This window comes from Arachis hypogaea, chromosome 3 (genome assembly GCF_003086295.3).
Source record: "Arachis hypogaea cultivar Tifrunner chromosome 3, arahy.Tifrunner.gnm2.J5K5, whole genome shotgun sequence".
Lineage (NCBI taxonomy): Eukaryota > Viridiplantae > Streptophyta > Magnoliopsida > Fabales > Fabaceae > Arachis > Arachis hypogaea.
Window position 1 is genome coordinate 121,323,696 of NC_092038.1, and position 26,729 is coordinate 121,350,424.

General features: G+C 34.8%; 1 protein-coding gene across 2 annotated transcripts; it reads right to left on the reverse strand.

The window, feature by feature from the left end:
• Positions 1–961: 961 nt before the first annotated feature.
• On the reverse strand, positions 962–9,550 carry LOC112791139 (protein TONSOKU). 2 transcript variants are annotated; one of them, XR_011880262.1, is made up of 20 exons: positions 9,049–9,550; positions 8,175–8,972; positions 7,404–7,580; positions 7,095–7,186; positions 6,304–6,402; positions 5,724–6,181; positions 5,602–5,633; positions 5,287–5,514; positions 5,034–5,181; positions 4,757–4,873; positions 4,270–4,370; positions 4,043–4,166; positions 3,611–3,723; positions 3,151–3,262; positions 2,841–2,945; positions 2,686–2,752; positions 2,476–2,579; positions 2,192–2,359; positions 1,821–1,938; positions 962–1,748 (listed from the first exon to the last, which is right to left on the reverse strand). XR_011880262.1 is itself a non-coding variant. In XM_025833857.3 (20 exons), the coding sequence occupies exons 1-20, from the start codon at positions 9,319–9,321 to the stop codon at positions 1,237–1,239; spliced, it is 3,963 nt and encodes a 1,320-aa protein (XP_025689642.1). In that variant the 5' UTR covers positions 9,322–9,550; the 3' UTR covers positions 962–1,236. The 2 variants fall into 2 exon arrangements, 1 of the variants encoding a protein (XP_025689642.1); XM_025833857.3 differs by having other exon boundaries at positions 2,459–2,579.
• Positions 9,551–26,729: the final 17,179 nt, after the last annotated feature.

Here is a 26,729-nt window from a genome sequence, read left to right on the forward strand (position 1 = left end):
TATATGTCAAGTACCACGTGTCACTAACCTGTCACGTGGCATGCCACGTGTCACTGACTTGCCACGTGGCGTGTCATGTCATCATGCCACGTGACACTTAACGTGACACGTCATCATCCGATTGACGGAAGGACTAATTTGATTAACAGTTTATCTTTCAGGAACTAATTTGATTAAAAAAATCATTCGAAGACGAAAATGAAGATCGCATGATCTTTCAGGGACGAATTTGAATATTAACATGAGAAAAACTTACAAAACTGAGATGTTAAAAGATAAGATAACATGAGTTCTTTTTTTAACATACAAGGAGTTAAGTTATAAGTGTCTATAAATTTATATTTTTCTTGAAAATTACCAGGGGAAATAATAATAATGCTACTCCTATTATTGATAATATCATTCTTTATATGAATTTTTTATAAATTTATAGAAAAAAGTGACATTATCAAATTAGGAGTAGCATTATCATCTTTCCATAGATTAATGAGTTTAACGTTTTGGAGAAAAATGAACTTGGATTTTGATCAATTCTATTGAAAAAGGGATAGCCAATTAGCCAGTCTACTTGGGTCTGAGAATCAACTAAAATTCAGAACTCTAACAAAAAACATAAAATAAAAAGAATATTAGAGATTACCAAAAAAAAAAAAGTATTAGAGTAGCCGCATTTGGGTTTTGGTTTTGAAATAGTTGTTTTTCCTTGGCGGCTTTTTGGGCATCACTCTAAACTCTTTAAACGAGTAAAATTTTAATATTCGTGGCCAATAAAAAAAGTAAAATTTTCCTGATCGGAAAAAAGTAAAATTTTATTATTTTAATAAGATATTAAAACTAAATTATTTCAAGGAGATACCTAAGGAAAATAATTGACCCTAAATAGACTAATAATTTATCTTTGATCCAAATAAAAATTCAGGGGAGCTATTCCAATTGTTACCCAGATCAAAATTTCAATCAATGCACCATAAAAATAAATAAATAAAATAACGATAAGTTAATACATGCAGCGCATGACTCATACATTGCATGAGTTGCAGCAAAGCTCGTTAGGCTAGTAAATCAACATTTCCTTTCCTGTGAGATAATATATACAAATGAAGCTGAAGCACATGCACCTCCTCACAAGCAACATGCAGAGGCTACAGTTATAGCGGAGAGGCATAATCATAAATAAAGCAGCAATGAGAACAACCATTCGCTGGAATATTGCCTAATTCTTTCGTGAGGAAACTACTATAAAGGCAGGACTTTTTTGCAGCACGGTTTCACTCTGCAGCACTTCTTTTCTTTTGTTGAGAAATGCATAATCCCCTCATTAATGTGCTTCTGACTTGGCACCCGTACACTTGTCCAGGAATTATAGAAAGTTTCTGCAGCTTCCGATGAAAAAGCATTGTTGCTAAGGTCTAGTAATTGCAATTTCTTTGCCTTACCAATAGCCACTGCAAGTTGTTGAGTTAAAAGGCACTCTGCAGATGAAGAATTTCTTTGACACGAACTGGCACTGTCATCTATTCCAGAAGCAGCTGCTTTAACTGTATCATCTTCACTATCAGCAACTTCAAGCTGATGGTAGTCCAAGTTTACAGAGCAATGGACCTCTTGATTACCCGCCAACTTAATCGTATCAAGTATCTGGTCGTGTTTTTCAGTGTCACCTTTTACTGTTAAGTCGGATTTTAGAGAATAAAGTTCATTTGGTACAGTATTATCAGCAAGATTAAGCTCCTCCAGGCTGTTGTTCTCTGATTAAAGGAAAAAAATTTACCAACCAATAGCACTAGTTTTTAAACAGTGAACTATGATTTGATACCTACCTGCGAGTGCCTCAATTATGTGGAGAACCCCAGCGAGCCCAAGTTGACACTTTCTAAGGACCAACACTTTGAGAGAGCATGATGGGTTTACTAGAAGAGAACATAGAGTATTTCCGCCCTGTATCCATTAGAGATATTTAAACAACATGGATGACAATAAAACTTAACTGGTTGTGTTACACAAATAAATTAGTAAAATGGGCACAGTAGTACCTGTAGCTAAAACTATAGAAAATGCAAACTTGTGTTAACAGTAAAGAAATGTTAAGAAGCTAGAGTCTGTGCTGAATGACAAAGCAATCAATAAAATGGATAACACATGCTTTAAAAGAATATTAGCAAATGAAATCCATGATTGCAGCCAAACGAACCTCAGGCAGAATAGGATTTCCTTCCAGGTTCAGCTCAAGGATGGAACAAAACAAATTAACATTGATATTTGAAACAAAGTTTGATGTGAGCCCACAATATGATAGATCAAGTTTCACAAACTCTTCAGCCCCTTTCAGCAATGGTTCTGCTAATTGCATTACCCCTTCCTGCAGAATGACAACAAAACCAGTCAGGAGAGCAAGGTAATAGAACAAGAATGGTATTAAGAATAAATTGAATGCATGGCAATTACAGATTTTACTCACTGTTCCGATACTGGTACCTCCAAGAATTAGTCCTGATAAACTCAAGGTACCTGCAAGCTGGCAAAGGGCATCAACTACTGGTTTGCCTAGTTTTAGACCACTGAGATTCAGCTCCGAAAACCTACAGTGGGCATATTTAGTTTAAATTTGCAAATGACCTAAAAAAGGTTATGTAACAATGCTGTATTGAGCTTGATGGTGCCATTGGTATTATTGACTATACATACCTTTTCAAAGTGGAAAGCTTGGACAAAAGATTAACTATAGTATTTCCAGATACAGGGCTGTTATGTCCTGTTAAATGTTTAAATGTAGAATACTCGTTAAAATATGAAATTTACTTACATCACTGAGTTGAAAACAAATGACAAATTCATTACACCTATACAGAGATAAGCAAGTACGGATGTAGAGTCCAGTGCATCAGCAATCTTTTGAATAGTTCTGGATGTGATACAGCAGTTCTCTACATTCAAGCTATAGAGGGCTACAAAACAGAACATCCAAAAATTAAATTAAGGACCTATCTGCAACAAGATTCCACATACAAGCACATTCAAGAGACCATAGCTCCAAAACTATTACCCTAAATTTCAGACAGATAACTTTCACTGATAAATCAGACCATTTATACCACAAGATAAAAAGAAACTATATCAAATTGACAGAACCTCTGGTCATGTAGCTAATACCTTTACATTTTTTCAAGATAGTTGAAAGATAAGATCCACATGCATCAGTAAGACGATTTCCAGAAATGTTGAGCACTTCCAGTCTATCAAACAGCACTGAGCATTCACAAATCTGATGTGGAAAAAACAAAGTTATTATATTAGTAACTTGGGAAGAAGCCCAACCATATCATAGATTAATATATTGATAAGAATATTATTTCCTGATGGATTTGAAAAGAAAAATAATGAAATGCATGTTTAATAGATGGTCAAATTTAGCCGAGTTCTAGTGATTGAAGAGTGAAAATTCAATGTCTTTTCATAGAACATTACAACTAATATTAAAGGTATACCTTCACTATACTCATTTCTAGTTCAAATTTTGGAAATATCCTTCTATAAATGAAGTATGACTGTCAAATGTAACAAACAACCAATGTGAAAAATGTAAGAAAAACAGAAACGAATGGTACCATACCTGTAGCAGAGCGGTTGGACCAAATCGATTACAATGCAAATCGAGTGTTAAGTCACCATAATGTTGGTCTGATGCTGTGAAGACCTTCTGAAGTGCTTCCATTGTCCCATTTCCTAATATATGTCCAATTAAAAACTATTTAATACATTTCACCAGTTAATTTACTTTCTGTCCCTGACATCCACCTAATAGGACAAGCATTATTAGTTATTGAAGTTTTTTTTATGGATTAGTATTCTTTTAATCAGCTGCCAAAGAATTATTATCAAACTTTATCATTATAATACAGATGACACTTTATAACCAAACAAATGACTTCATTGACGAAATAAAAAAACTGAAAAGAAATAGAGTAACTAGACAATCTGCATACAAGAGTATCGTAACAGAATCATAAACATAAAGATGACAAATCAGAGAAATGTACAGTACCTAACAAATTGTGAGAGAGGTCAAGCATTGAAAATGCTTTTTGGGACTGCAGTGCATTTATCAATGGGGTTATAGACAAATCTTGCAGGTCACACTCAGACACTACTATTTCATCATCCGAAACCTATTGGGGAAAAAAATAGACAAAATCAGACCTAACATTGTAATACCTAAACTGTGAAGTGACAACAACAGAATTGATACTGGCATACAGTGAATATCCTTACCTCTAGATTGTAGAGTTTCTTCAGTACCTTCATATTTGGCTTCTCTGACAGCTGCTTGCAAAAGTCTACATACATTTTTATGAGGCGCTTATGAATCCATCCTGTAAACAATGTAGATCAAATGCCTTTCTCACTTGGAGACAAACAGATGAAGACTAAAAAACTTATGGTAATACAGCTCCAATACAGCAGAAGGCAATGCTTGCCTTATTTGACAAACAAATTCTGCTGTCTCCTAAGGTTAAATAAATTGCAAGATAATTGAATATAAAATGACAATTAGTTAAATAAAATTTTATCCAGAGACAACAAAAAATACTCCACTAGTCTAGAATTCCAAAATAAGCATATGCTTCAAATACGTTCTATATCTCTAAAGATATAGTTATTGTCAAACAGCCAAATAAAATTTGAAAAACTAGTTGAGAAAATGGCATTGATGTTATAGAATAACAAACAAAAAAGTAAAAGCATTAGTATTGCATACCATCAATGGATGCTTCAACTGTGACATTTCCCAGGCATATCTGAAGGTTTTCAACAGTTTCTAGGGATTCTAGATCTCTTCCAGCACATAAAATGTGCTGAACAACAGGCAACAGACCTACCCATAAAATCATATTAGTAATCAGGTAAGCTGAAGGATAACTGCAACAACAAAATATGAAGTAATAAAATCTTGGATTCTTAGTTTTAACTGGCAAGATATCCTATGCAAATATAACTGACAAGGTGAAAACAATTTTAAACTAGGAAGTGCCTACCATCTGATCTCTTTTGTGTAGGAAGTTGTAGATAGTATAAGCATGCAGCTACAGCTTTCAAAGATTCAATATCCAGCTTATCACTGGCAGTACACCAGGTTGCTTCTATGTGAATTAGATCATTCCCAATCTGGCACTCAATATATTTCTGCAACCAGAGAGCAAGGAGGTCAGAGATTAAAATATTAGTTAGCAATAAAGGTGAAAATTTGAACCGGACAAATTGGAACCATGAATTAACTGTAGAACTCACATCGTATTGAGAACTATTTGACGCAGGAGGGGCAGCATCACTTGGTTTACCAGAGGCATCTGTGTTGCATTTAGAACCACTAGGAAGATCAAGTTCAGCAACTAGGTCATTGCTCGTGGATCTGGAATGTCTGCAAGTTTTAGCAAGTGTATGTGGACTCCAGCATTTGAAAGAACTGCTACTTTCTTCAACATTAATTGGAAGTTTGGATCCATTCTCTGAGACAACCTGCCATCCCAGAAACTGTAAGCATCCACAAGCAGTTAATCATGTAACACTTACACACAAGCAAACATATTTTAGAGCTTTATTTACCTTAATGTTACTAGGACTCACTTTACTCATATCTGCAATCAGACTAATTTTTCATCAGTATATAATTTTTGTATAACAGTGTGTAAGGATCAGAGCAAAGCAAGTAACGATGAAAAACATACTTGCATCATAAGTAGACCTGTCTTCTAACACGCAATCATGACTCCGTTTGCTTGAACACTCCATCTCATCTTCATCATCAGAAAGAATTACACGGACACGTTTACGTCCAACAACTGCCTGATGATTGCCGGTTAAATTTGTAAGACTTTTGGATGACTTATCAGCTTGCTTGGTGTTGGTAAGATCTTCCATGTGACCTGTTGTCTTTCTGGATGAGCCTTTTAAGGACTGATAGATTGACAGAAGCGGCATGTCATCTATAAATTCTTCTCCAGTAGATAGAGCTTTTGATCTAGAACTGGTATGTGGAGAGCAAAGGTCATCATCAGACCCAGCTATTGACAGATTATTGTCTGCCTCAGTATCAGTCTCAGAGCAACAATCTTCTGCCATATTTTTAGCACCTGACTCATCTTCTATTGAGTTCTTCAGCTTATCAATTAAAATTTTCAACCTCCTACAAAGGATCACAATTGATCAACAATATTAGGTACAGATCCAGCAAGAGACCCTTCTGTAAGAGTAATTTAACAGCAAGAAATTATTTACAAGGTTTACAGGCTTCTGTGCATAACTTACTTTGTCTCAGATTCATCATCAAATCTTATCATGTTACTATAATGCATATTTTCTAATGCAGAAAGCTGTATATCAGGAAGTTGAGCTTCAACAGCAATCCTGCAATATGCAATGAAATGGAACTCAATAGTAGTACATACGAAACCATCAAAAGGAAGCCAACAAGGATGCATTTTGCCAACAACTCTAAACAAAAATGATTCTTGCAATTTGTAGGAGATCAGGTTTTAGCTATTGTCACTGCAGCTGCAACTGTTTGAAGCGCCTTGAGAATTTGTGCTGCATTCTTTACTTAATCTTTAACAATTTCAGTTTTATGACATTTAACGAACCCAGTAAAATACTATATAACAGAAATATATTTTACTCATGCATATGGTTGAGTCATCAAACTCCGCCTATGTTACACTTGCGGTACATAGCCGGTCCCAAGCCCGGATAAAGGAGGAGGGTTGTGTTAGGTCTTCGGCAACCAACATAAAAATATAGCCGAACCCCCATGATATGGTTGAGTCATCAACACAGCAAGGAAACAGCTAAATGAGAACCTTCCTCTGGTAATTTTGTTTCACACATTGCAAAACAACTGCAGTGCTCCCACAATACATAGCACACTTAACAACTTAAGAGTGATCAAGTGTCTTATGCAACCTAGAATTAGATGTGTCAAAAGCATGAGATTACTACCACTTTTTCCCCATGACTTTGCCTCTTATTTTGATGAAAAAGAAAAAAAAATAATTTACTGGTAGCTTTTCGTATATGGATATTGCTATATCAATCATATTTACCTATAGCTTTCAGTATATGCATCTAATGCTTGTCTCCACTTTTGAGCAGAATCCAAAACATTGCCAATATTGATTTTTACCAATGCTTGACCCTGTAATCATTACTAAGAAAGCATAAGAATCAACAAGCAACATCCTAATCATGTATAAACTATAAAGTGGCAATAAACTCACGTTATATTAGTGATCATAGAATAACAAAATAATCATTGATGGGGTTTTAAGTTTGGAATGGTAACACATTAATTGGTGCCAGAAATAAAAGACGACAAGTATTAAAATTATATCATGGAATAACGAAATATTTACCTCTAAACTGCCAATTGTTTGGTACATTTCCCAACTCTTCTTGTACCATTTGATTGCTTTGTTGAATTTTCTAAGCTTCTGATATGATTCTCCAACATCCATATATGAATCACCAAGCCTTTGCTTGTCACAAAGTTCACTTGCTATTCTCTTTTTCTCCTTTGCAAATTCGCAATGCTAAACAAAACATTATTTAATAGGAAAAGACACATTGACAATCACACACAGAACATATCATAGCTTCAAAATGTCAATGCACTAACTAACAGGTACTCAAATTATGAACTGTGGATGAAGAAAATCATATAATCAATTTTGAGAGTAACATGTGCATGATAGTAATCTACCTCTTTATGCTAATACTTAATAGTAAATTCATGGATTAGCAGAGCCCTTCAGATGGAAAACAACCATGCTTTAAACAAAATTAACATCATGGTCACATTTAGTTAATCCGAAAGTAACCATATGAGTAAATGCACAGGCAGCACGTAAGAAGCTTAAATTGACATCAACAGAACAGACTGAAAAGACATCCCTAGGCATGCCAAAATGAATTTGAAAAGTTTAAGCAAAAATCAATATGATGGAATAGGTCATGTAGTCATGCTGGTTAACAATATACTCTGTTGCATGATAATATAATTGACTGTAGTGCATGACGTCCTCATTATTAACACTTGTACACTGCAAGTTTATCAGGTGCAAATTCCTTGATAGACAGGACATTTAGATAACAGAATTAAAATACAAAATGGAAGAATCCAATACCTTCTCCCATGCAGATATCATTCTTGACTTCTCCACAAGGCGTTCAAGAGAGCCATTCTGCTGGAGCAGGCATTTCCGCTCATTAGGTGTCCCTCTGGCAGCGGCGATATCTCTTTTAAGCTTCTTGAGGTTCTGCTCTTCCTTCTTTATCTCATCCATCACTTTGACAGCTTCCTTTACAGTCCTAATATTCTGCTCAATTTGCCTCACCAAAGCATCCTCATCCTCCAAGGACCTTGCCAAACCAAGTGCCTTGTTATAAAAACAGATTGCCTCCTCATACTTCTGAGTCCTGGAATGCAATTCCCCAAGATTGATATACCCTTTCGCTTCCCCTTGACGGTGGCCAATCTTGTTACAAATCTGAATGTCCATTTTGATATTCCTCCTAGCTTCATTCCAATTCCTGAGTTCCATGTACACATTCCCAAGGTTATGGTGGAGCCTGCTCCTCCCATCATCAAATTCACTAACCTCCTCCTCATCACAAATTTCCAACCCTCGAGTTAGTATCTCCTTCGCTTCCTGGAAGTTATCGAGCTCCATTTCCAGCATCCCTTTGTTGTTGTGCGCATCGATATACTCCTTCAGGAACGAAGACTTGCTGCTTGGCGGTTTCTTCTTCAGAGCCACTGCAAGCTCCATTGCGAAGTTGAAATACTTCTTCGCGTTGCGAATTGAGTTGTGGTCGTGATCGGATCTCGAGAACAGCTCGTGGTATGTTCGACCTAGCTGCGTGCTCGCTCTTTGCTGCTCAACCACATCGTCAGCGTCTCTTGCAAGCTCCAAGTGCTTCTTCTGCAATCGAGAGAGGAAAATTCACAACGTTGAGGAACAAATTGGAAAGAAAACGGAGAAGAAATTAGAGTATTACCTGGTAAGTTAGAGCTTCAGAGAACTGCTCGAGGCGGAGGTACATCTCGCCGATGGATTGGCAGGTAGGGAGCAAATCCTTTTCCAGCAAGTATTTTAGCGAAACATCGTAATCGATTCGGAGCCATTTGAGGGCTTCCACGTACTCTCCTCTGTTCTTGTGAATGTCGCCAATGACGTTGGCCCAACGCGCCTCCTCGCGGTGGTTACCCTCAACCCTGGCGCTCCGGTACGCAGTCTTCGCCGCCTTCAGCTCCGAGTCCTGGCACGGCATAACGAAACCACGGTGAAAGGTTGTCGGGTGTTTCTGAAACTCTTTCTCTCTTTGGATTGAAGATGGCTTCGTCTTTCACTCTTTCAAATGCAATTTCCAAGGCAAAGCAAATTGCTACCTCCTTCCCTCCCACGCCGTATCTTCCAGCTTTTAGATCAATTTCATTTGTCCCGCCAAAAAATAAAAAAGAAAACACCACATTGCTTTTTTTTTTCCTATTTTTTAAATTATTTTTTCCCTTTTCAGTGATTATTAAATATAAAATAGCATTATTCATGCACTAAACATTTTTTATATTCATATAAAATTAAAATTCTTAAAGCATAGTCCTTTTTCAATTAGGAAAATAAATTAGGTAGCATCTTTTAAGAATTAATTTTCTAACAAAAATAGATTTTTTATTTTAATAAATAAAATAAATATAATATTAACTAAAATAAATATTTTTCTGAAAAATTACCGATTTAAATTCCCTTAACATATCTCGTATCATCTCGTTTATACTGTAAACGAGATATGGTCCGTACGCGCTTATATATAGAAGTCGTTTACAGCTTAATTCCAGGCCCCAGTTTCACTTTGTCAACATCTTTCTCCCTTCTTTTAACCCTTCCTGTCTATACCTTTGACTCAAGCGGTGATGGCGCGCCAAGTGGGGAATGACAGGGACATAAACAGGCTGAATGAGACGACGTCAGGACGGCTGACTTCGAGGTTAGTTTCGTTATAGTTGTTAAATTTAATGATGTTGCCATTGTTAGGGTAGTCATGAAGATCTGGAACATTGGTATATAAGTTAGGAGTTAGGTCTGTAGGCTTAATTTAGAACTCTATCCGCTTGTGCTAGGTTGGTATGACATAAATATTATTAGTTTGGAACTCTGTTATTCCTGTGCTATGTTGTTAGTAGTTATAACGCTATAATTCGGATTTGCCTATTATCGAATATGTAATGTAGAGACATGTGTAGGCTAGAAAGTTGAAATACTATATTCTTAAAGCTAAAATATTTTTGTTTGTCATTCTTCAGAGGCCTCACCTCCTACTGCCCCGACGAGTTAGCCATACTTTACCTCCACTGGACGCTATCGTCCCGTATCTGGCTGAGGCCGGATTCGGCGATACCGTGCCCCTCAAGGATTTTACTTTTGACAATTCCCTGATTTCGGCATTGGTGGAGCGACGGCGTCGAGAGACGCACACGTTTCATCTCCCGTGGGGTGAGGTCACTATCACCCTGTAAGACACATCTAAGCCTACGCGCACACAGTAACCCTGTCAGGGGGTGCTTCCATGAGTTTGGTAGGTGGTACCATATGGAGACGTGGGCGTTGGTGGAGCAGCTCCTCGGCACCAAGCCTCCCGTGGCAGCACAACACGCGGCGCAGAGAAAGAAGTCGTTCACGCTGAAACTTGTGTGGCTACGGGATCGTGTCCGCCAGATGCCCCAGACAGACGATCCTGAGATCCTCTGACAGTACGCCATGTGTTATATCATGTTACTGATCGGAGGGTATCTGATGACCGACAAGTCGAACAATCTAGTGCACCTTCGTTGGCTACTGTTGCTCCGAGAATTTGCGAAATGTAGAGCGTTTTTTCTGGGGCTCGGCTGTGCCGGCCTAGACGTATCAGTCCCTTTCTTTGGCGGCTCAACGGGGCGTCACGGATATCGCTGGTTGCACTCCATTGTTGATGTCCTGGATCTATCAGAGATTTCTCCAGTGGTGTCCACCAGATAGAGACATCTATCAGTATTCGCTGGCTGCGAGATGAAACACGTGTCAACCTGACTTGCCATATCTCGTTTACATAAATGAAATACGTGAAAAATCATCTCGTTTATAATGTAAACGAAATGTGGCAAGTGAATTTAAATCCGTAAATACTCATAAAAATATTTATTTTATTTAATAAAATAAAAAATCTAACGAAACATTTCTCTTCTTAATTATCAAATCAAACTCTTATACTATTTGTGATATCAATTATTATTATCTAAATCCCTCATAATAAAAAATTAAATAAATAATACTAGTTAAAGAAATGAAAATGGTCAACATTTATTATTTAAAAAAAAGCGTAAAATCAAAACAAAAAATAGTATTTCACAAATAATTTGTTAATTATTTTTCATAAAAACACATACATTTCTAATTCTCCAATGAAAAAGAGGGGATAATCCTTTTGTAGACTAACATATATATATAAGAATTTATGTGTTTTTTTAAATAGTAAAAAATTTATAAATATCTTATTTTTTGTTAAAATATTTATAGTACCCTTTAGACATTATGAATGAAATGTAATATTCCAAAAATTAAAAAATACTCCGAACGAGTTTCAAGAAATAATGAATAATATATTTTACCTGCATATAAAATTTACTATATCATATCTTGATGACGTATTAGTATATTCAAAAGGGATAAATTAGTATATATATCACCTAGAAAAATTAATGAATATTATAAAAGAACAAGGATTAGTTTTATCAGAAAAAAAATAAAAAATTTTATAACTAAAGTAAGATTTTTAGGATATAAAATCTATCAAGGGACTATAGTACCTATTAAAAGAGTCATTAAATTTGCAGATAAATTTCCAAATAAAATAATTGATAAAAAATAATTACAAAAATTTTTGGGATGTTTAAATTATGTGACAGAATTCCTACCTGGAATAAGAGTCACATGCGAACCTTATAGACTAAGAAAAAATACACCTCCATGGACAGAAGAAATGACTTCTATAATAATAAAAAAAATGTGATAAAAGAAATACCCTGTATAAGTCTACTAGATCCATTGGCTAAATTAATTGTAGAAACAGATGCATCAGAATTAGAATATGGAGGAATTCTTAAACAAATACCTCCTAATAGCTCAAAAGAGCAAATAGTAAAATATCATTCAGGAATTTGGAACCAAACTCAAAAGAATTATGCAATAGTTAAAAAAGAAATACTTGCCATAGTATTATGTGTTTCAAAATTTCAAGAAGATTTATTTAATAAAATATTTATAATAAGAACTGATTGTAAAGCAGCTTCAAACGTTTTGAAAAATTATGTCAAAAATCTGGTTTCAAAACAAATATTTACAAAATGGCAAGCTATTTTATCATGTTTTAATTTTACTATTGAACATATAAAAGGACAATTAAATTCACTCCCTAACTTTCTTATTAGAGAATTTTTGCAAAGAAAGAATGGATCAAAAACTAGCCTCTAGTGAAGATTATGGTCAATCTTTTGACCAAATAAAAGAAAGAAAATTACCTATTACTCCTGTACCAGCAAAATCATTATCATTAAGACCTATAACTATGTCACAGGTTGTAAAAGCATTATCATCATCATCACCTTCTAAGAGCTTTTAAATTACTACTAATAATAAATTCACATTATTACAACCCTCTGACCTCTATAACACTCAACTCTTGAAAGAACAGTTTTCTTACTATGAAAAACCCAATCCTATCAGGATATTAACTATAAAAAAAGAGTGGTTTAAAAAAGATAGAAAAATCTTATACAAGACTATTTTTTCAAATACTTTCCATTATATTCCTATTAACCTCCAAAAAATCCAAAAATTCTATGAATTCATATTAGTAGACACCGGATCCATTGAATTGACACATTATAGAGATTCCAACACCAAACAACCCATTTATTCAAAAATAAAAATCATGAAAATATTATCTCTATAAGAATGGGAATTACCCCATATCAGTCTAAAAGCTTTTCGTTAAAATTTGAACATTAGAGCTATACCTATTATGATTACCAAGAAGCATGGAATCATATTTTATTCCTATCACCAAGTCCCCATTCTTGGTTCATTTGGTTCAGAAAGGGGATATCATTATAATTTTTCAAATGGTTTCAATCATGCTTCCAGAATTTTGGACTGATAGAAGCCTTTTTTCCAAAAGAAGTCAGCCTGGCGTATGAATATTTTAAAAGCAATTCATCATTCTTACAAGAATACAAATTCATTTCTTTTATAGCAATCATGAAAATAAGCTGGATTATGACTTAGGAATATGATTTAGCAGCATATGAAGAATGTCCAAATATACAATATTTGGTAAGAGTAATAAAAATAAAATGGTGGAATAAATATGATATAAATTTGCTAAGAAAAGCATCTATTGATCAATGGTTAACAACATCACAAAAGTGTCCAGCAATAATAGCCTCAAGAACCACGAATGAACAAATAGCTTATAAAAAAGTGACCCAATTCTTAGCGCAGAAGCGACAAATTATGGCAGCCCTAGCAGCAGCAATCTCAGAGGAAGATATTCGAAACTCTCTACAAGCAATACAAGTTGTACCTCTTGGGGAAGACGAAGAGGTCCAGTCCAGTTCGGCTCATTACTATCAAGAATCCCAAGACCCATTTGAAATGTAGAAAGAATTGTATATGAAATCAATGTAAAAGGCCCAATTATAAAGAAAATTATCTCTGTAAAAAAATAGTAAATGTCGGCAAACAGTAAAAGCAAATAGTAAATGTCGGCAAACGGTAAAAGCAAATAGTACTGTCGATAAATAGTAGCTAAATAGTAATCATTTGGGGTCTATAAATATCAAAGGCCTCATTCATTCCCAATCATCAAATACTTGAAAGCTCAAAAGCTCTCTCTACTTCTATATCTTTTTACTCCAGAAAACTCTCCAAATATTTGTAATCATCTTCAAATTTGTACCAACTTTGCAAGCAATAATAGTACAAGTTCATCTCTGTAAGCTTACTATCTTATGCTTTCTTTTCTTATAATTTCTTTATTCTCTTAGTTATTATTTTTATTCTTATAACATGAAATAGTTTCAAGAAAATTTTACTTCTTTGAAGCTTGTTAGGAGAAAAATGAAAACAAGAATGATAGCAATAGAAATGAAAATAAGAAGATTAATAACTGAGTCTTCAGAACTAAAAGTAGAAAAGAAGATAAACAAAAAAATAATCAAAACAAAAAAGTTGTTACAACATATTAAAACTATAAAATCAATAAAAAATGTTAAAGAAAATTTTAAGAATAAACATATTCATCATGTTAGAAGAATGCATTATCTTGATAGACAAAGTATGATCGCTTTATAAGAGATACAGTTACGAATACAAGTAGTAAACGTTTAAATGATACAACCTGAGCCTTTACAAGCAGTACAACCTGAACCTTTATCCGAGCCTTTACAAAATTCTTTACAAGTGGTATCAGAGCCTACCCAAGAGGAAGGTATCTAATAACATTTATAAAGAAATATTGTAGAAAAGAAATACAAGAATATTTGGATAAGGTACTAATAAGGCTTTCAAAATCACCCTGGAGCTGTACAGACTTCTATGTGATGAAAGCATCTGAAATAGAAAGAGGTGCTCCAAAATTAGTCATCAATTATAAATCTCTTAACAAGGTACTAAAATGGATTAGGTATCTCTTACCAAATAAAAGTGATTTAATTAAAAGATTAAATAAAACAAATATCTTTTCAAAATTTGATTGAAATCAGGATATTATCAGATTGCAGTAAAAGAAGAAAATAGATATAAAACAACTTTTATAGTACCCTTTAATATTATGAATGAAATGTAATGCCCCAAGAATTAAAAAAATGCTTCGAGCGAATTTCAAGAAATAATCAATAATATTTTTACCCGTATATAGAATTTACTATAATATATCTTGATGACGTATTAGTATATTCAAAAGGGATAAATCAGCATATATATCACCTAGAAAAATTAATGGATATTATAAAAGAACAAGGATTAGTTTTATCAGAAAAGAAAATGAAAATTTTTATAACTAAAGTAAGATTCTTAGGATATGAAATCTATCAAGGGACTATAGTACCTATTAAAAGAGCCATTGAAATTGCAGATAAATTTTCAAATGAAATACTTGACAAAAAACAATTACAAAGATTTTTAGGATATTTAAATTATGTGACAGAATTCCTACCTGGAATAAGAGTCACATGCGAACCTCTTTATAAGAGACTAAGAAAAAATCTACCTCCATGGACAGAAAAAATGACTTTTATAATAATAAAAATAAAAATACGATAAAAAAATACCCTGTATAAGTATACTAGATCCATTGGCTAAATTAATTGTAGAAACAGATGCATCAGAATTAGGATATGGAGGGATTGTTAAACAAATATCTCCTAATAGCTCAAAAGAGCAATTAGTAAAATATCATTCAAAAATTTGGAACCGGGTTCAAAAGAATTGTGCAACAGTTAAAAAAGAAATACTTTCCATGGTATTATACTATTATGTGTTTCAAAATTTCAGAAAGATTTATTTAATAAACATTTATAATAAGAACTGATTGTAAAGCAGCCCCAAGCGTTTTAAAAATTGATGTCAAAAATCTAGTTTTAAAACAAATATTTGCAAGATGACAAGCTATTTTATCATGTTTTGATTTTACTATTGAACATATAAAAGGAGAATTAAATTCATTTTCTGACTTTCTTACTAGAGAATTTTTGCAGGGAAAGAATGGATTAAAAATCAGCCTCTAGTAAAGATTATGGTTAACCTTTTGACCAAATAAAAGAAAGAAAATTACCTATTACTCCTGTACCAAAAAACCATTATCATTAAAACCTATGACTATGTCACAGGTTGTAAAAGCATCATCATCATCATCATCTTCTAAGAGCTCTTTAATTACTACTAATAATAAATTCACATTATATCAACCCTCTGACCTCTATAACATTCAACCCTTAAAAGAACAGTTTCCTTACAATGAAAAACCCAATCCAATAAGGATATTAACTATCAAAAAAAAGTGGTTTAAAAAAGATAGAAAAACCCTATACAAGACTATTTTCCCAAATACTTTTCATTATATTCCTATTAACTCCTAAAAAACCCACAAATTCTATGAATTCATATTAGTAGACACCGAATCTGTTGAATTGACACATTATAGAGATTCCAACACCAAACAGCCCATTTATTCAAAAATAAAAATCATGAAAATATTATCTCTACAAGAGTGGAATTATCCCCATATCAGTCTAAAAGTTTTTCGTTAAAATTTGAACATCAAAGCTATACCTATTATGATTGCCAAGAAACATGGAATCATATCTTATTCCTCTCACCAAGTCTCCATTCTCGGTTCATTTGGTTCAAAAAGGCGATATCATTACAATTTCTTAAATGGTTCCAATCATGGTTTCAGAATTTTGGATCGATAGAAGCCTTTTTCCCAAAAGAAGCCAGCCTGGCATATGAATATTTTAAAAGTAAATCATCCTTCTTACAAGAATACAAATTCATTTCATTTATAGCAGCCATGGGAATAAGCTGGAATATGACTTGGAAATATGATTCAGCAACATATGAAGAATGTCCAAGCATACAATATTTGGTAAGAGTAATAAAAATAAAATGGTGGAACAAATATGATATAAGTTTGCTAAGAAAAGCAGGCTAACAGCATTGATCAATGGTTAATAACATCACAAAAGCGTTCAGCAATAACAGTCTCAAGTGCCACCAATGAACAAATAGCTTATAAAAAAGAGACCCAACTCTTAGCGCAGAAGCGACAAATTATGTCTACCCTAGCGACAGCAACCTCAGAGGAAGATATTTAAAACTCTCTACAAGCAATACAAGCCGTACCTCTTGGGGAAGACAAAGAGGTCCAGTCCAATCCGGCCCATTACTATCAAGACTCCCAAGACCCATTTGAAATGCAGAAAGAATTGTATATGAAATCAATGTAAAAAGCCCAATTATAAAGAAAATGATCTCTGTAAAAAAAGTAAATATCGGCAAATAGTAAATGCCGGCAAAATAGTAAATATCGGCAAACAATAAAAGCAAACAGTACTGTCGGCAAATAGTAGCCAAATAGTAATCATTTGGGGTCTATAAATACCAAAGTCCTCATTCATTCCCAATCATCCAATACTTGAAAGCTAAAAATCTCTCTCTACTTCTATATCTTCTTACTCTATAAAACCCTCCAAATATTTGTAATCATCTTCAAGTTTGTATCAACTTTGCAAGCAATAATAGTACAAGTTCATCTCCGTAAGCTTACTATCTTATGCTTTCTTTTCTTATAATTTCTTTATTCTCTTAGTTATTATTTTTATTTTTATTCTTATAACATGAAAGAGTTTCAAGAAAGACTTACTTCTTTGAAGCTTGTTAGGAGAAAAATGAAAACAAGAGTGATGGCAATAGAAATGAAAATAAGAATATTAATAACTGAGTCTTCAGAACTAAAAGTAGAAATAAAGAAGATAAACAAGAAAATAATCAGAACCAAAAGTTGTTACAACTTATTAAAACAATAAAAATCAATAAAAAACATTAAAAAAAGTTTTAAGAATAAACGTATTCATCATGTTAGAAGAATGCATTATCTTTATAGACAAAGTATGATCGCTTTACAAGAGATACAATCACGAATACAAGTAGTAAATGTCCAAATGATACAACCTGAGCCTTTACAAGCAGTACAACCTGAACCTTTATCTGAGCCTTTACAAGATTCTTTAAAAGTGGTATATATATAAAGTTGTGTAAGTAATTTTATTTTATTTTATATATTAAAAATTTTATGTGTATGTTATTATGTTAAATTTGTGTTTAAATTGTGTATTTTTTTAAGTTAAAATATTTCATTTCATCAATTAAAAACTAAGTGTCCAAAGGTATAGAACAATAAAAAAAATAAAAAATAGAAGGTCTCCACCAACCAACTTTAAACACAGTAACACGTAAATGGTCACAATAAATAGCAAATATAAGAAAAAGATAAAAGATGAATCTAGTGACTAAAAAACTCCATTCGGTTGCAGTACACTCAACTCCTAGCATAGCTTTCTTGACTTAGTGATAATCACTTCCGGTGAGGTTTGACTCTGCTAAAAAATAATCTATTCCTGCCCTTTCATATACTCCAACAAATCAGAGCCACCATTTTTATGAATTTTATTCTAGCCTTGCTTGTGCTTAGATTCCGATGTGATTCTTTCCACTAGTATAGAAAATTATCTCAATTAGCTCTAGAAAATATTAATTGCAGTGAGCTTCATTTCCAGACTTCTAATTGACATCTTGGGTAGACCGATGATGTGAATGAGAACCACTTATGAAAAAGGAGTTTAATCGGGATCCTCTCATGCAATGCTTTCCACTCGAACAACTAAATTTTGTGGAAATAGCTAGCTTTCAGAGGAATTTCTAATTAATTTGTTGCTAGTTTTGCTTCATACCAAATTCAGTGGGTGCATGAAAAAATTGGTATGTAATTTTATACCTAGAAATTATATCATAGGCATGAGATTTATTAAGTGTCCATTGAATTATATCTTCATTTTTATCTAGAGAAATTATCTGAATTCTAGATTGTATCTCTTTTTTTCCAAGATTTGGTGGTTCCTTGCTTTGCTTTCCACCATTAGATCCTTAGCCCAAATTAATTGATTTTCATTGATTATAGATAATAGATTGGTTGGGACTCTAAATGAATAAAGTAGGAGTAGTCAAAGTTCATCAACAATTTTGACAGAAGTTCTGTTTTCAATTTTTTAGCGCAATCCCTTTTCAATTACTTTACGCCCTTCTAGCAAGCTTCTCAAATTCCAAGAAGGTAAATTTTCTGTCTCGGCATTCATAAAGTTGTCATATTTGTAATATCTACCTCTTAGGATTTTTGCTAACATAGTATTAGGCTGCTGAATTATCCTCCAATATTGTTTCTCAAGTAATGCAAGATTCTTTGCTTTTAGATCTTTAGACCTGAGTCACCCTCATTCTTTGGCCTTGTTATATTTTCCCAACTAATCTAGATCATGTGCCTCTTTGTTCTTTATTGACCCCACCAAAAATTATTTAAAATGTTGTGGATTTCATTAAGTAAACTATTCGAAAGACTAAACATGTCATCTGTAAATTAAAACTGCTTCTCCAACTGCTCTAAGAAAAATTTGCCTGCCATCATCCGAGATATGATTTCTTTGCCAACTTTATACCTTTTTTGAACTTTTTTCTTAGTTTCACTAAAGTATCTCTTTTTTATTTGTGCACTAAGGATGGTAGTCTAAAATACTTGTCTTGGGTTCCTATATGCTGAATATTCAATCTGGCAGGAATCTAATTTCTAGTAAAAGAGGGTGTGTTGTTGCTGAAAAATAGGGCCAATTTATCCAAATCACATTTTGACCAGTTAAGCCTTTATTGGAGTCAAGTAGCTCTAGAATCTTTTCACAAGTACGTTTCGAAACCTTACAAAAGAGGATGTAATCATATGCAAAAAGTATATGGTTGATCCTTGGGCATCTTCTAGTCACTTGGATCCCTTGAATTAGTCAATTTTGTTCTATCTTGTGTAGCACATTTTGAATAAAAAAGAAAAAGATATGGTAACAGAAAGTCTACTTGACAGATTCCTCTATTTGGTTTGAAAAAGCTAATAGGTTGACCTTCCACAATGACAAAATATGAAACTATAGCGACTAATTCTCGAACCCAATTTATCCAAAGAGAATCAAAATCCAATTTCTCCGTCATAAACCATAAAAAGTGTCATTCCATCCTGTCATATGCCTTCCTCATATTTAGTTTGTGAGCCATTTCAATCTCCAATCCACACTTTTTATCTTTCAAATAATGTATACATTCATAAGCAATGAAAATGTTATCCGATATTAGCCTACCATTTAAGAAAGCTCTTTGGTTCGGACTTATAAGTTTGTTCATGTAGCCTTGAAGCCTATGCACCATAACTTTCGAGATAATTTTGTACACAGCTGTGGATAGGTTAATAGGGTGAATTTGAGACATTGAGCTGGCACACGAAACCTTTGGAATTAGACAAATATATGTATATTTAAAGGGCTTTAGGATTCTACCACCTTTAGAATACCTTTATATATATATATATATATATATATATATATATATATATATATATATATATATATATATATATATATATAAGTTGCGTGAGTAATTTTAATTTATTTTATTTTTATTTGTATTGTTAGAGTATAATTAGGATCATTTAAGATTAGTTAGTATCATTTATATTTATATAGCATATCTGTGTATTTATTGTAGGATTTTGTGCTTTTATTATTTTAATTCTTCTAGTACCTATATATATCCTTGTACATTGTACCTTTTAACATACTGAATAATACACAAAATACTCTTTTCAGATTACTCTCTTGTTTCTAACATGGTATCAAGAGCATAGGTTATTTTTTTAATGACAATTGGTTTCTAGCTCTTGTGTTTTGTCTCCTCCGGCAGTTCTTTGTCCTTATTTTTCAATCCTTTCCCGACGCCTTGGTTCGTCACCGCCACTACTATCGCCTTCGTCTCATTGTCACGATTTCAACGCCTCCAGAATCTCCATCGGAATCCATTAGACGCGCCACCACGCACTGCCTGAAGTCCCCTATTCGTTTGAGGTTTTCCTCCCTTCAGATGCCTCCAACGTCCAATATCAACGGCTCCGCGTCACGCCAGACACCCCACGGATCAACTCCTTGACCCACGCTGCCCGACCCGACCCGCTTTGCGACGCACGTGCCACCTTTTTGCCACGTTACCGTTGACGCGTTCTCCTCCTCCTATCACGCGGTGCCACGTGGTCTTTCCTACTGATGTGGCAGACAGTGGGACCCTCCCTAAGGTTTTTTGGTGAGCTCTTTCTGATTCTGCCCCCGGTTTTTTCATTTTCTGCTCCGACTTTGCAGTTTTCTCTCCTCTTTTTGATCTCTATATCTACTATTATAGAAACATAAGATGTTTTTGCTGCCACAGACAGAAAGGATAAATTCTGTCGAAACTGTAACCATTTCGGGCACCTCTTCTCAAACTGTCCTTCTGTTGAATATCGCAAATGCCAACAAAAAGGTCACATTAGCTACAATTACTCACATCTGTTCAGCCATTATTGCAAGTTCACGGGACATTTGATTACTATCTGTCCTATTTACCCATCACGTCCTGATCAACTCAAGTATCATTCTTATCCTAACTTCTCAAAGAATATGTCTGCTTCTGTTGTTGCTACTACTACTAAATCTACCAACTCTGCTCCTCTCAACCCATCTCCTATCTCTCTATCTAATATTGCGTCTCTTCTTAAGCATCTTCTCTCCCTTTCTGGTAATACTCCTGCTGCTTTTTCGACTCCTCCAGGTAATTCTAAATGGTATTTGATTCCGATTGCTTTCATTACGTATCTTCTTTGTGTCATCTTTTCTCGTCTTTGACTCCCACTACAAATGTACCTTATGTCAATACTACTAATGGTTTTCTCTTGCACGCGACACATAAGGGTTCTATTTTCCAGTCAACTCTTAATCTCCCTGATACTTATTATATTCCAAAATTGAACTTTAATCTTATTTTTATTGGTCAACTTGTTGATCTCGATTTTGATGTCAATTTTCCTATTTTTGGTTGTCATGTACAGGATCGTCAGATGAGACAAATCATCGGGGCTGGATGTAAGGTCGGAAGGTTGTTTGAACTCGAGGATCTTTATATTCTTCCTATGTCAAATATCTGTGCTACTTCTTCTCCATATACCCTTCACTTGTGGCATCACCGTCTTGCCCACAGCTCCTTAGGAAAATTGCATCATCTTGTGTCTCAGGGTATTTTTAGTCAAGTTAATAATGAGTCTTTTGATTGTATTTCTTGTCAAACTGCCAAACAACCTGCTTTATCTTTTCACAATAATTCATCTCTTGCTTGCTTTCTTTTTGATCTTATCCACTCTAATGTTTGGGACCCCACTCTCACCGCTTCTATGGGAGGGACTCGATACTTTGTCATTCTCATTGATAATTATTCACGCTTTACTTACGTCTATTTGATGACTAATCAGTATGAGCTACCTCAGATTTATATTAACTTTGCCACTCTGATTAAAACTCAGTTTTTCAAGGTCATAAAAATTTTTCGACGCGATAATGCTATGGAATACCGTGACTCCAAGCTTTTAACCTTTCTAATAGAACATGGTACTTTATCTGAGTTTTCTTGCCCTGGTACGTCTCAACAAAATGGACAAGTTGAATGCAAACACCGTCACATTCTTGACTTTATTCGTGCAATACTTATTTCTTCTTCATGTCCTGAGCGTACTTGGGGTGAAGCTGTTCTTACTGCTGTTCATGTTATCAATATACTTCTTTTTTCTGTTTTTGGTAATATTACTCCCTTTGAGCGTCTTTATCATACATCTTTAGATTACAGTTCTCTTCGAGTTTTTGGTTATATCTGTTTTGTTCTTCTTTAGCCTCATGAACATAGTAAACTTGAACCTCGGACTCGCATGTGTTATTTTCTTGGTTATGACATTGAACACAAAGGTTATTACTGTCGGGATCCTCTCTAAACGTATTCGTATATCTCATAATGTATTCTGGGAGCATCATATATTTTTTAGGTTCTCCTTATTTGAGTCCATTCCTCATACTCAATCACCAGTTTTCACTAAACCCAATGTTGATATTTTTTCAAGTGATGATTTTACAGGTTCTATCTCGAGTCAACCTCTACAACCTCCTACTCTTCCGCCTTCTCCATATCCTGATGATTCCTGGTCCTGTTGTCATGCCTCCTCCTTCTACTTGTTCTTCTAGGGTAAGACATCCACCTCCTCATCTTTTTATTATAATTATTTTTCTACTATTCTTCACAACATGAACCTAAGTCCTTTAGAGAAGCCTCCACAAATCCAAATTGGCAGCAAGCAATGTAGGAAGAAATCCAGGCACTTGAAAAAGTACACACTTATGACTTAGTTGATCCTCCTTCTGATCAAGAAGTTGTGGATAGTAAATGGGTATACAAGATCAAGACTCGCTTTGATGGTTCTTTTGACCGTTATAAGGCACGATTGGTTTATAAAGGTTGTACACGAGAGTATGGTATTGATTATGAAGATACTTTTGCTCATGTTGCTTGTCTCACATTTATTCGAGCTCTCCTTACCATTGCTGCGGTCAAAAAATGGTTTCTCACTCAGATGGACGTGAAGAATGCATTTCTCAATGGGAATTTGAAAAAGAAGGTCTATATGAAACCACCTCCGGGTTATCCTTGTCCTTCTAGTAAAGTCTATCTCTTTTGCAAGCCACTTTATGGTCTTAAGCAAGCTCCTCATGAATGGTTTGACAAGTTCAGCATCACTATATGCAATCTCGGTTTCACTTGCAGCCCTCATGAGAATGTTTTCTTTATTCGTAAAAGTGACCGTGGAGTTGTTCTTCTACTTTTGTATGTTGATGACATGATCGCTACGGGAGATGATGTTGATGGTATCTCTGATCTCAAAGCCTCCCTTTACTATACTTTTGAGATGAAAGATCTTGGTTCTCTCAGTTATTTTCTTGGTCTCGGGGTCATATCCACAGATGACGTATCTATCTCTCTCAAGCTAAGTATACTTCAGATCTTCTTGCTCGCGCCAAGATTACAGATAATCGCATTGAGTCTACTCCCCTTGAGCCTATTGTTCGATTTACCCATATGGGCGGCACTGTTTTGGATAATCCTACTCTTCATCGACAGTTAGTTGGAGGTCTCGTCTGCTTGACTGTCACATGCCCAGACATCGCCTATCCAGTTCATGTTCTTAGGCAGTTCTTGTCAGCTCCTCGTACTACTCACTATGCAGCCGTTCTTTACATCCTTCGCTACATCAAAGGCACTCTATTTCATGGACTTCATTTTTTTGCCCATTCATGTTCATCCCTTTAGGCATACTCAGATGCTGATTGGGCTGGTGATCCCACTGATCATCATTCTACTATTGGTTATTGTTTGTTTCTTGGTGACTCTCTCATTTTCTGGCGAGCCAAGAAGCAAACATTCACTGCTCGCTCAAGCACAAAAGGTGAATACTGTGCTCTCGCTAACATGACTGCTGAGGTTGTCTCGATTCGTTGGCTTCTCGAAGATTTGGGTGCTCCTCAGTCGTCCCCGACTGATATTTTTTGTGACAACCGCAGTGCTATTCAGATTGCCCATAATGATGTTTTCATGAACGCACCAAACACATTGAGATTGATTGTCACTTTATTCGGCAACATCTATTTATTGATGTTGTTCGTCTCATAGCTGTTGGAACTCTATATCAAACTGCAGATATCTTCACGAAGACTCATCATCCTACTCATTTTCAAGCTCTAGTATCCAAACTCAAGATGGTATCATTAACTCCCACTTGAGTTTGAGGGAGAGTGGGGACATTAGAGTATAGTTATGATCATTTAAGATCGGTTAGTATTATTTATATTTATATAGTATATTTGTGTATTTATTGTAGGATTTTGTGTTTTTATTGTTTTGATTCTTCTAGCACCTATATATACATTTATACATTGTACCTTTCAACATACTAAATGATACACAAAACACTTTCTTTAAATTACTCTCTTGTTTCTAACATATATATTAAAAATTTTATGTGCATCTTATTATGTTAAATTTGTATTTAAATTGTGTTTGATTTGATATATTTAGTTGAATTGTATAAGATTTTATTATGGTTGTGTTAATTTTTTATAAAAAATTCAAAACTTAATAATACCGTGGATATCCATGGGTATTGATCTCCCCCCGCTGAGAAAAATAAATGGAAACTCGTAATAAGAATAGAATAGAGACAGAAGCATTTTACTAGACAGACTGAGGCGTCCCCTCCCTATGAAAACTCATTGCCATCCTATGTGCAACAAAGCCAATCACCAAATATCAAACACTTTACCAACCAACATCTCCATAGCAACTTTTTCTATTTCCTTTCTAAGTTATTCCACCATACTAGATCAACAACATTATTCCAAATACAAATACCATTAGTTTAACAATCTTGATATCAATTTCTAAAAGCTCTATTTGACGAGCAAACTTTAGCTGTCAATCCTTGTGGCCAGTTATAAATTTTATCTAAGAATGACCAAAATGAACTTCACGTAGATGTATGTTCTGGCCTCCCATGTTTTGTTGTGATTTGATGCAAGGGCATTTTGGCCAGTTTCACTGACCTTTTCTTTACTATTTTTAAGGTAGTTTCATGCATTTTCTTAGGAAATAAGCGAGTTTTGGGTAGATATTCACTTACATCTTGATTCAAGCATACATTGTGCACTTTACATGATTTCATGAGAATTTTGCATGAATTATATGATAAATTGGATGATGCATGATCCCATGATTAAGAGCAAGACTTTGATGTACTTTTTTTGATTGATTTCAGGCCAAAAGAAGAAGAGAAGAGCCACGTTAGTGGCTACGTTAGTTGCACTAACGTGGAAGGAAGGAAGTGGCATTAACTTTGAAGAAAGGAAATAGAGCCAACGTTAGTGACACTTAACATTATCACTAACGTTGGACCAAGCTCATAAGTGGCCACGTTAGTTGCCACGTTAACTTAGTTAACGTGGCCTCTAACGTTAAGAAGTAAAGGGGAAGCCAACGTTAGTGACATTCAACTTTATCACTAACGTTGGCCAAGTCACAATAAGCCACGTTAACTCCCACGTTAACCTAGTTTGACGTGGAAGTTAACGTGAAGAAACAAGGTGGTCGACAACGTTAGTGACACCAAACATTGTCACTAACGTTGGAAGGAACCCACACAAGCCCCAATAAGCCACGTTAACTCCCACGTTAACCTAGTTAACGTGGAAGCTAACGTGAAGAAGGGAGGTGATCGCCAACGTTAGTGACACCCAACATTGTCACTAACGTTGGAATGAGCCCACACAATCCACTATGAGCCATGTTAACTCCCACGTTAACTTAGTTAACGTGGTAGTTAACGTGGGCAAAAGTCCCACCTGGCAGCCTGACCATGCCTTCTTCAAACACGCATAACTTGAGCCACAAAGCTCCAAATGAGGTGATTTCAGTGGCATTAGAAAGTAGGATTCCAGAGCTTTCCAAGCATATATGGCACTACATGGTTGACACTAAATTTGAGGGAGAAAACCTGCCCCAAAAGTGCAATGATGAACATGGTATCAACCTGTATTAAGGCCAACTGACCTCTTCACCTTCCAAGAAGTGTAACTCGAGTTGTAGAGCTTCAAATGAAGCACTTCCAAAGGCGTTAAAAAGAAGACATCCAGAGTTTTTCAACAATATATAATAGTATGGGGTGAACATTGATTTTGAGCTCCAGAATCTGGAAATATTAAGCCCCTGGTCGCTAGCGTTATCGGGACTCACGTTTTCCATTAACGCTAGCGACTATGCCAGCGATCATGTCCACTTCAAAGGAGCATAACTTGAGCTACAGAGGTCCAATTGAAGTGATTTTAGTTGCGTTAGAAAGCTGATATTCAGAGCTTTCCAACAATATATAATACTCTATAGTGG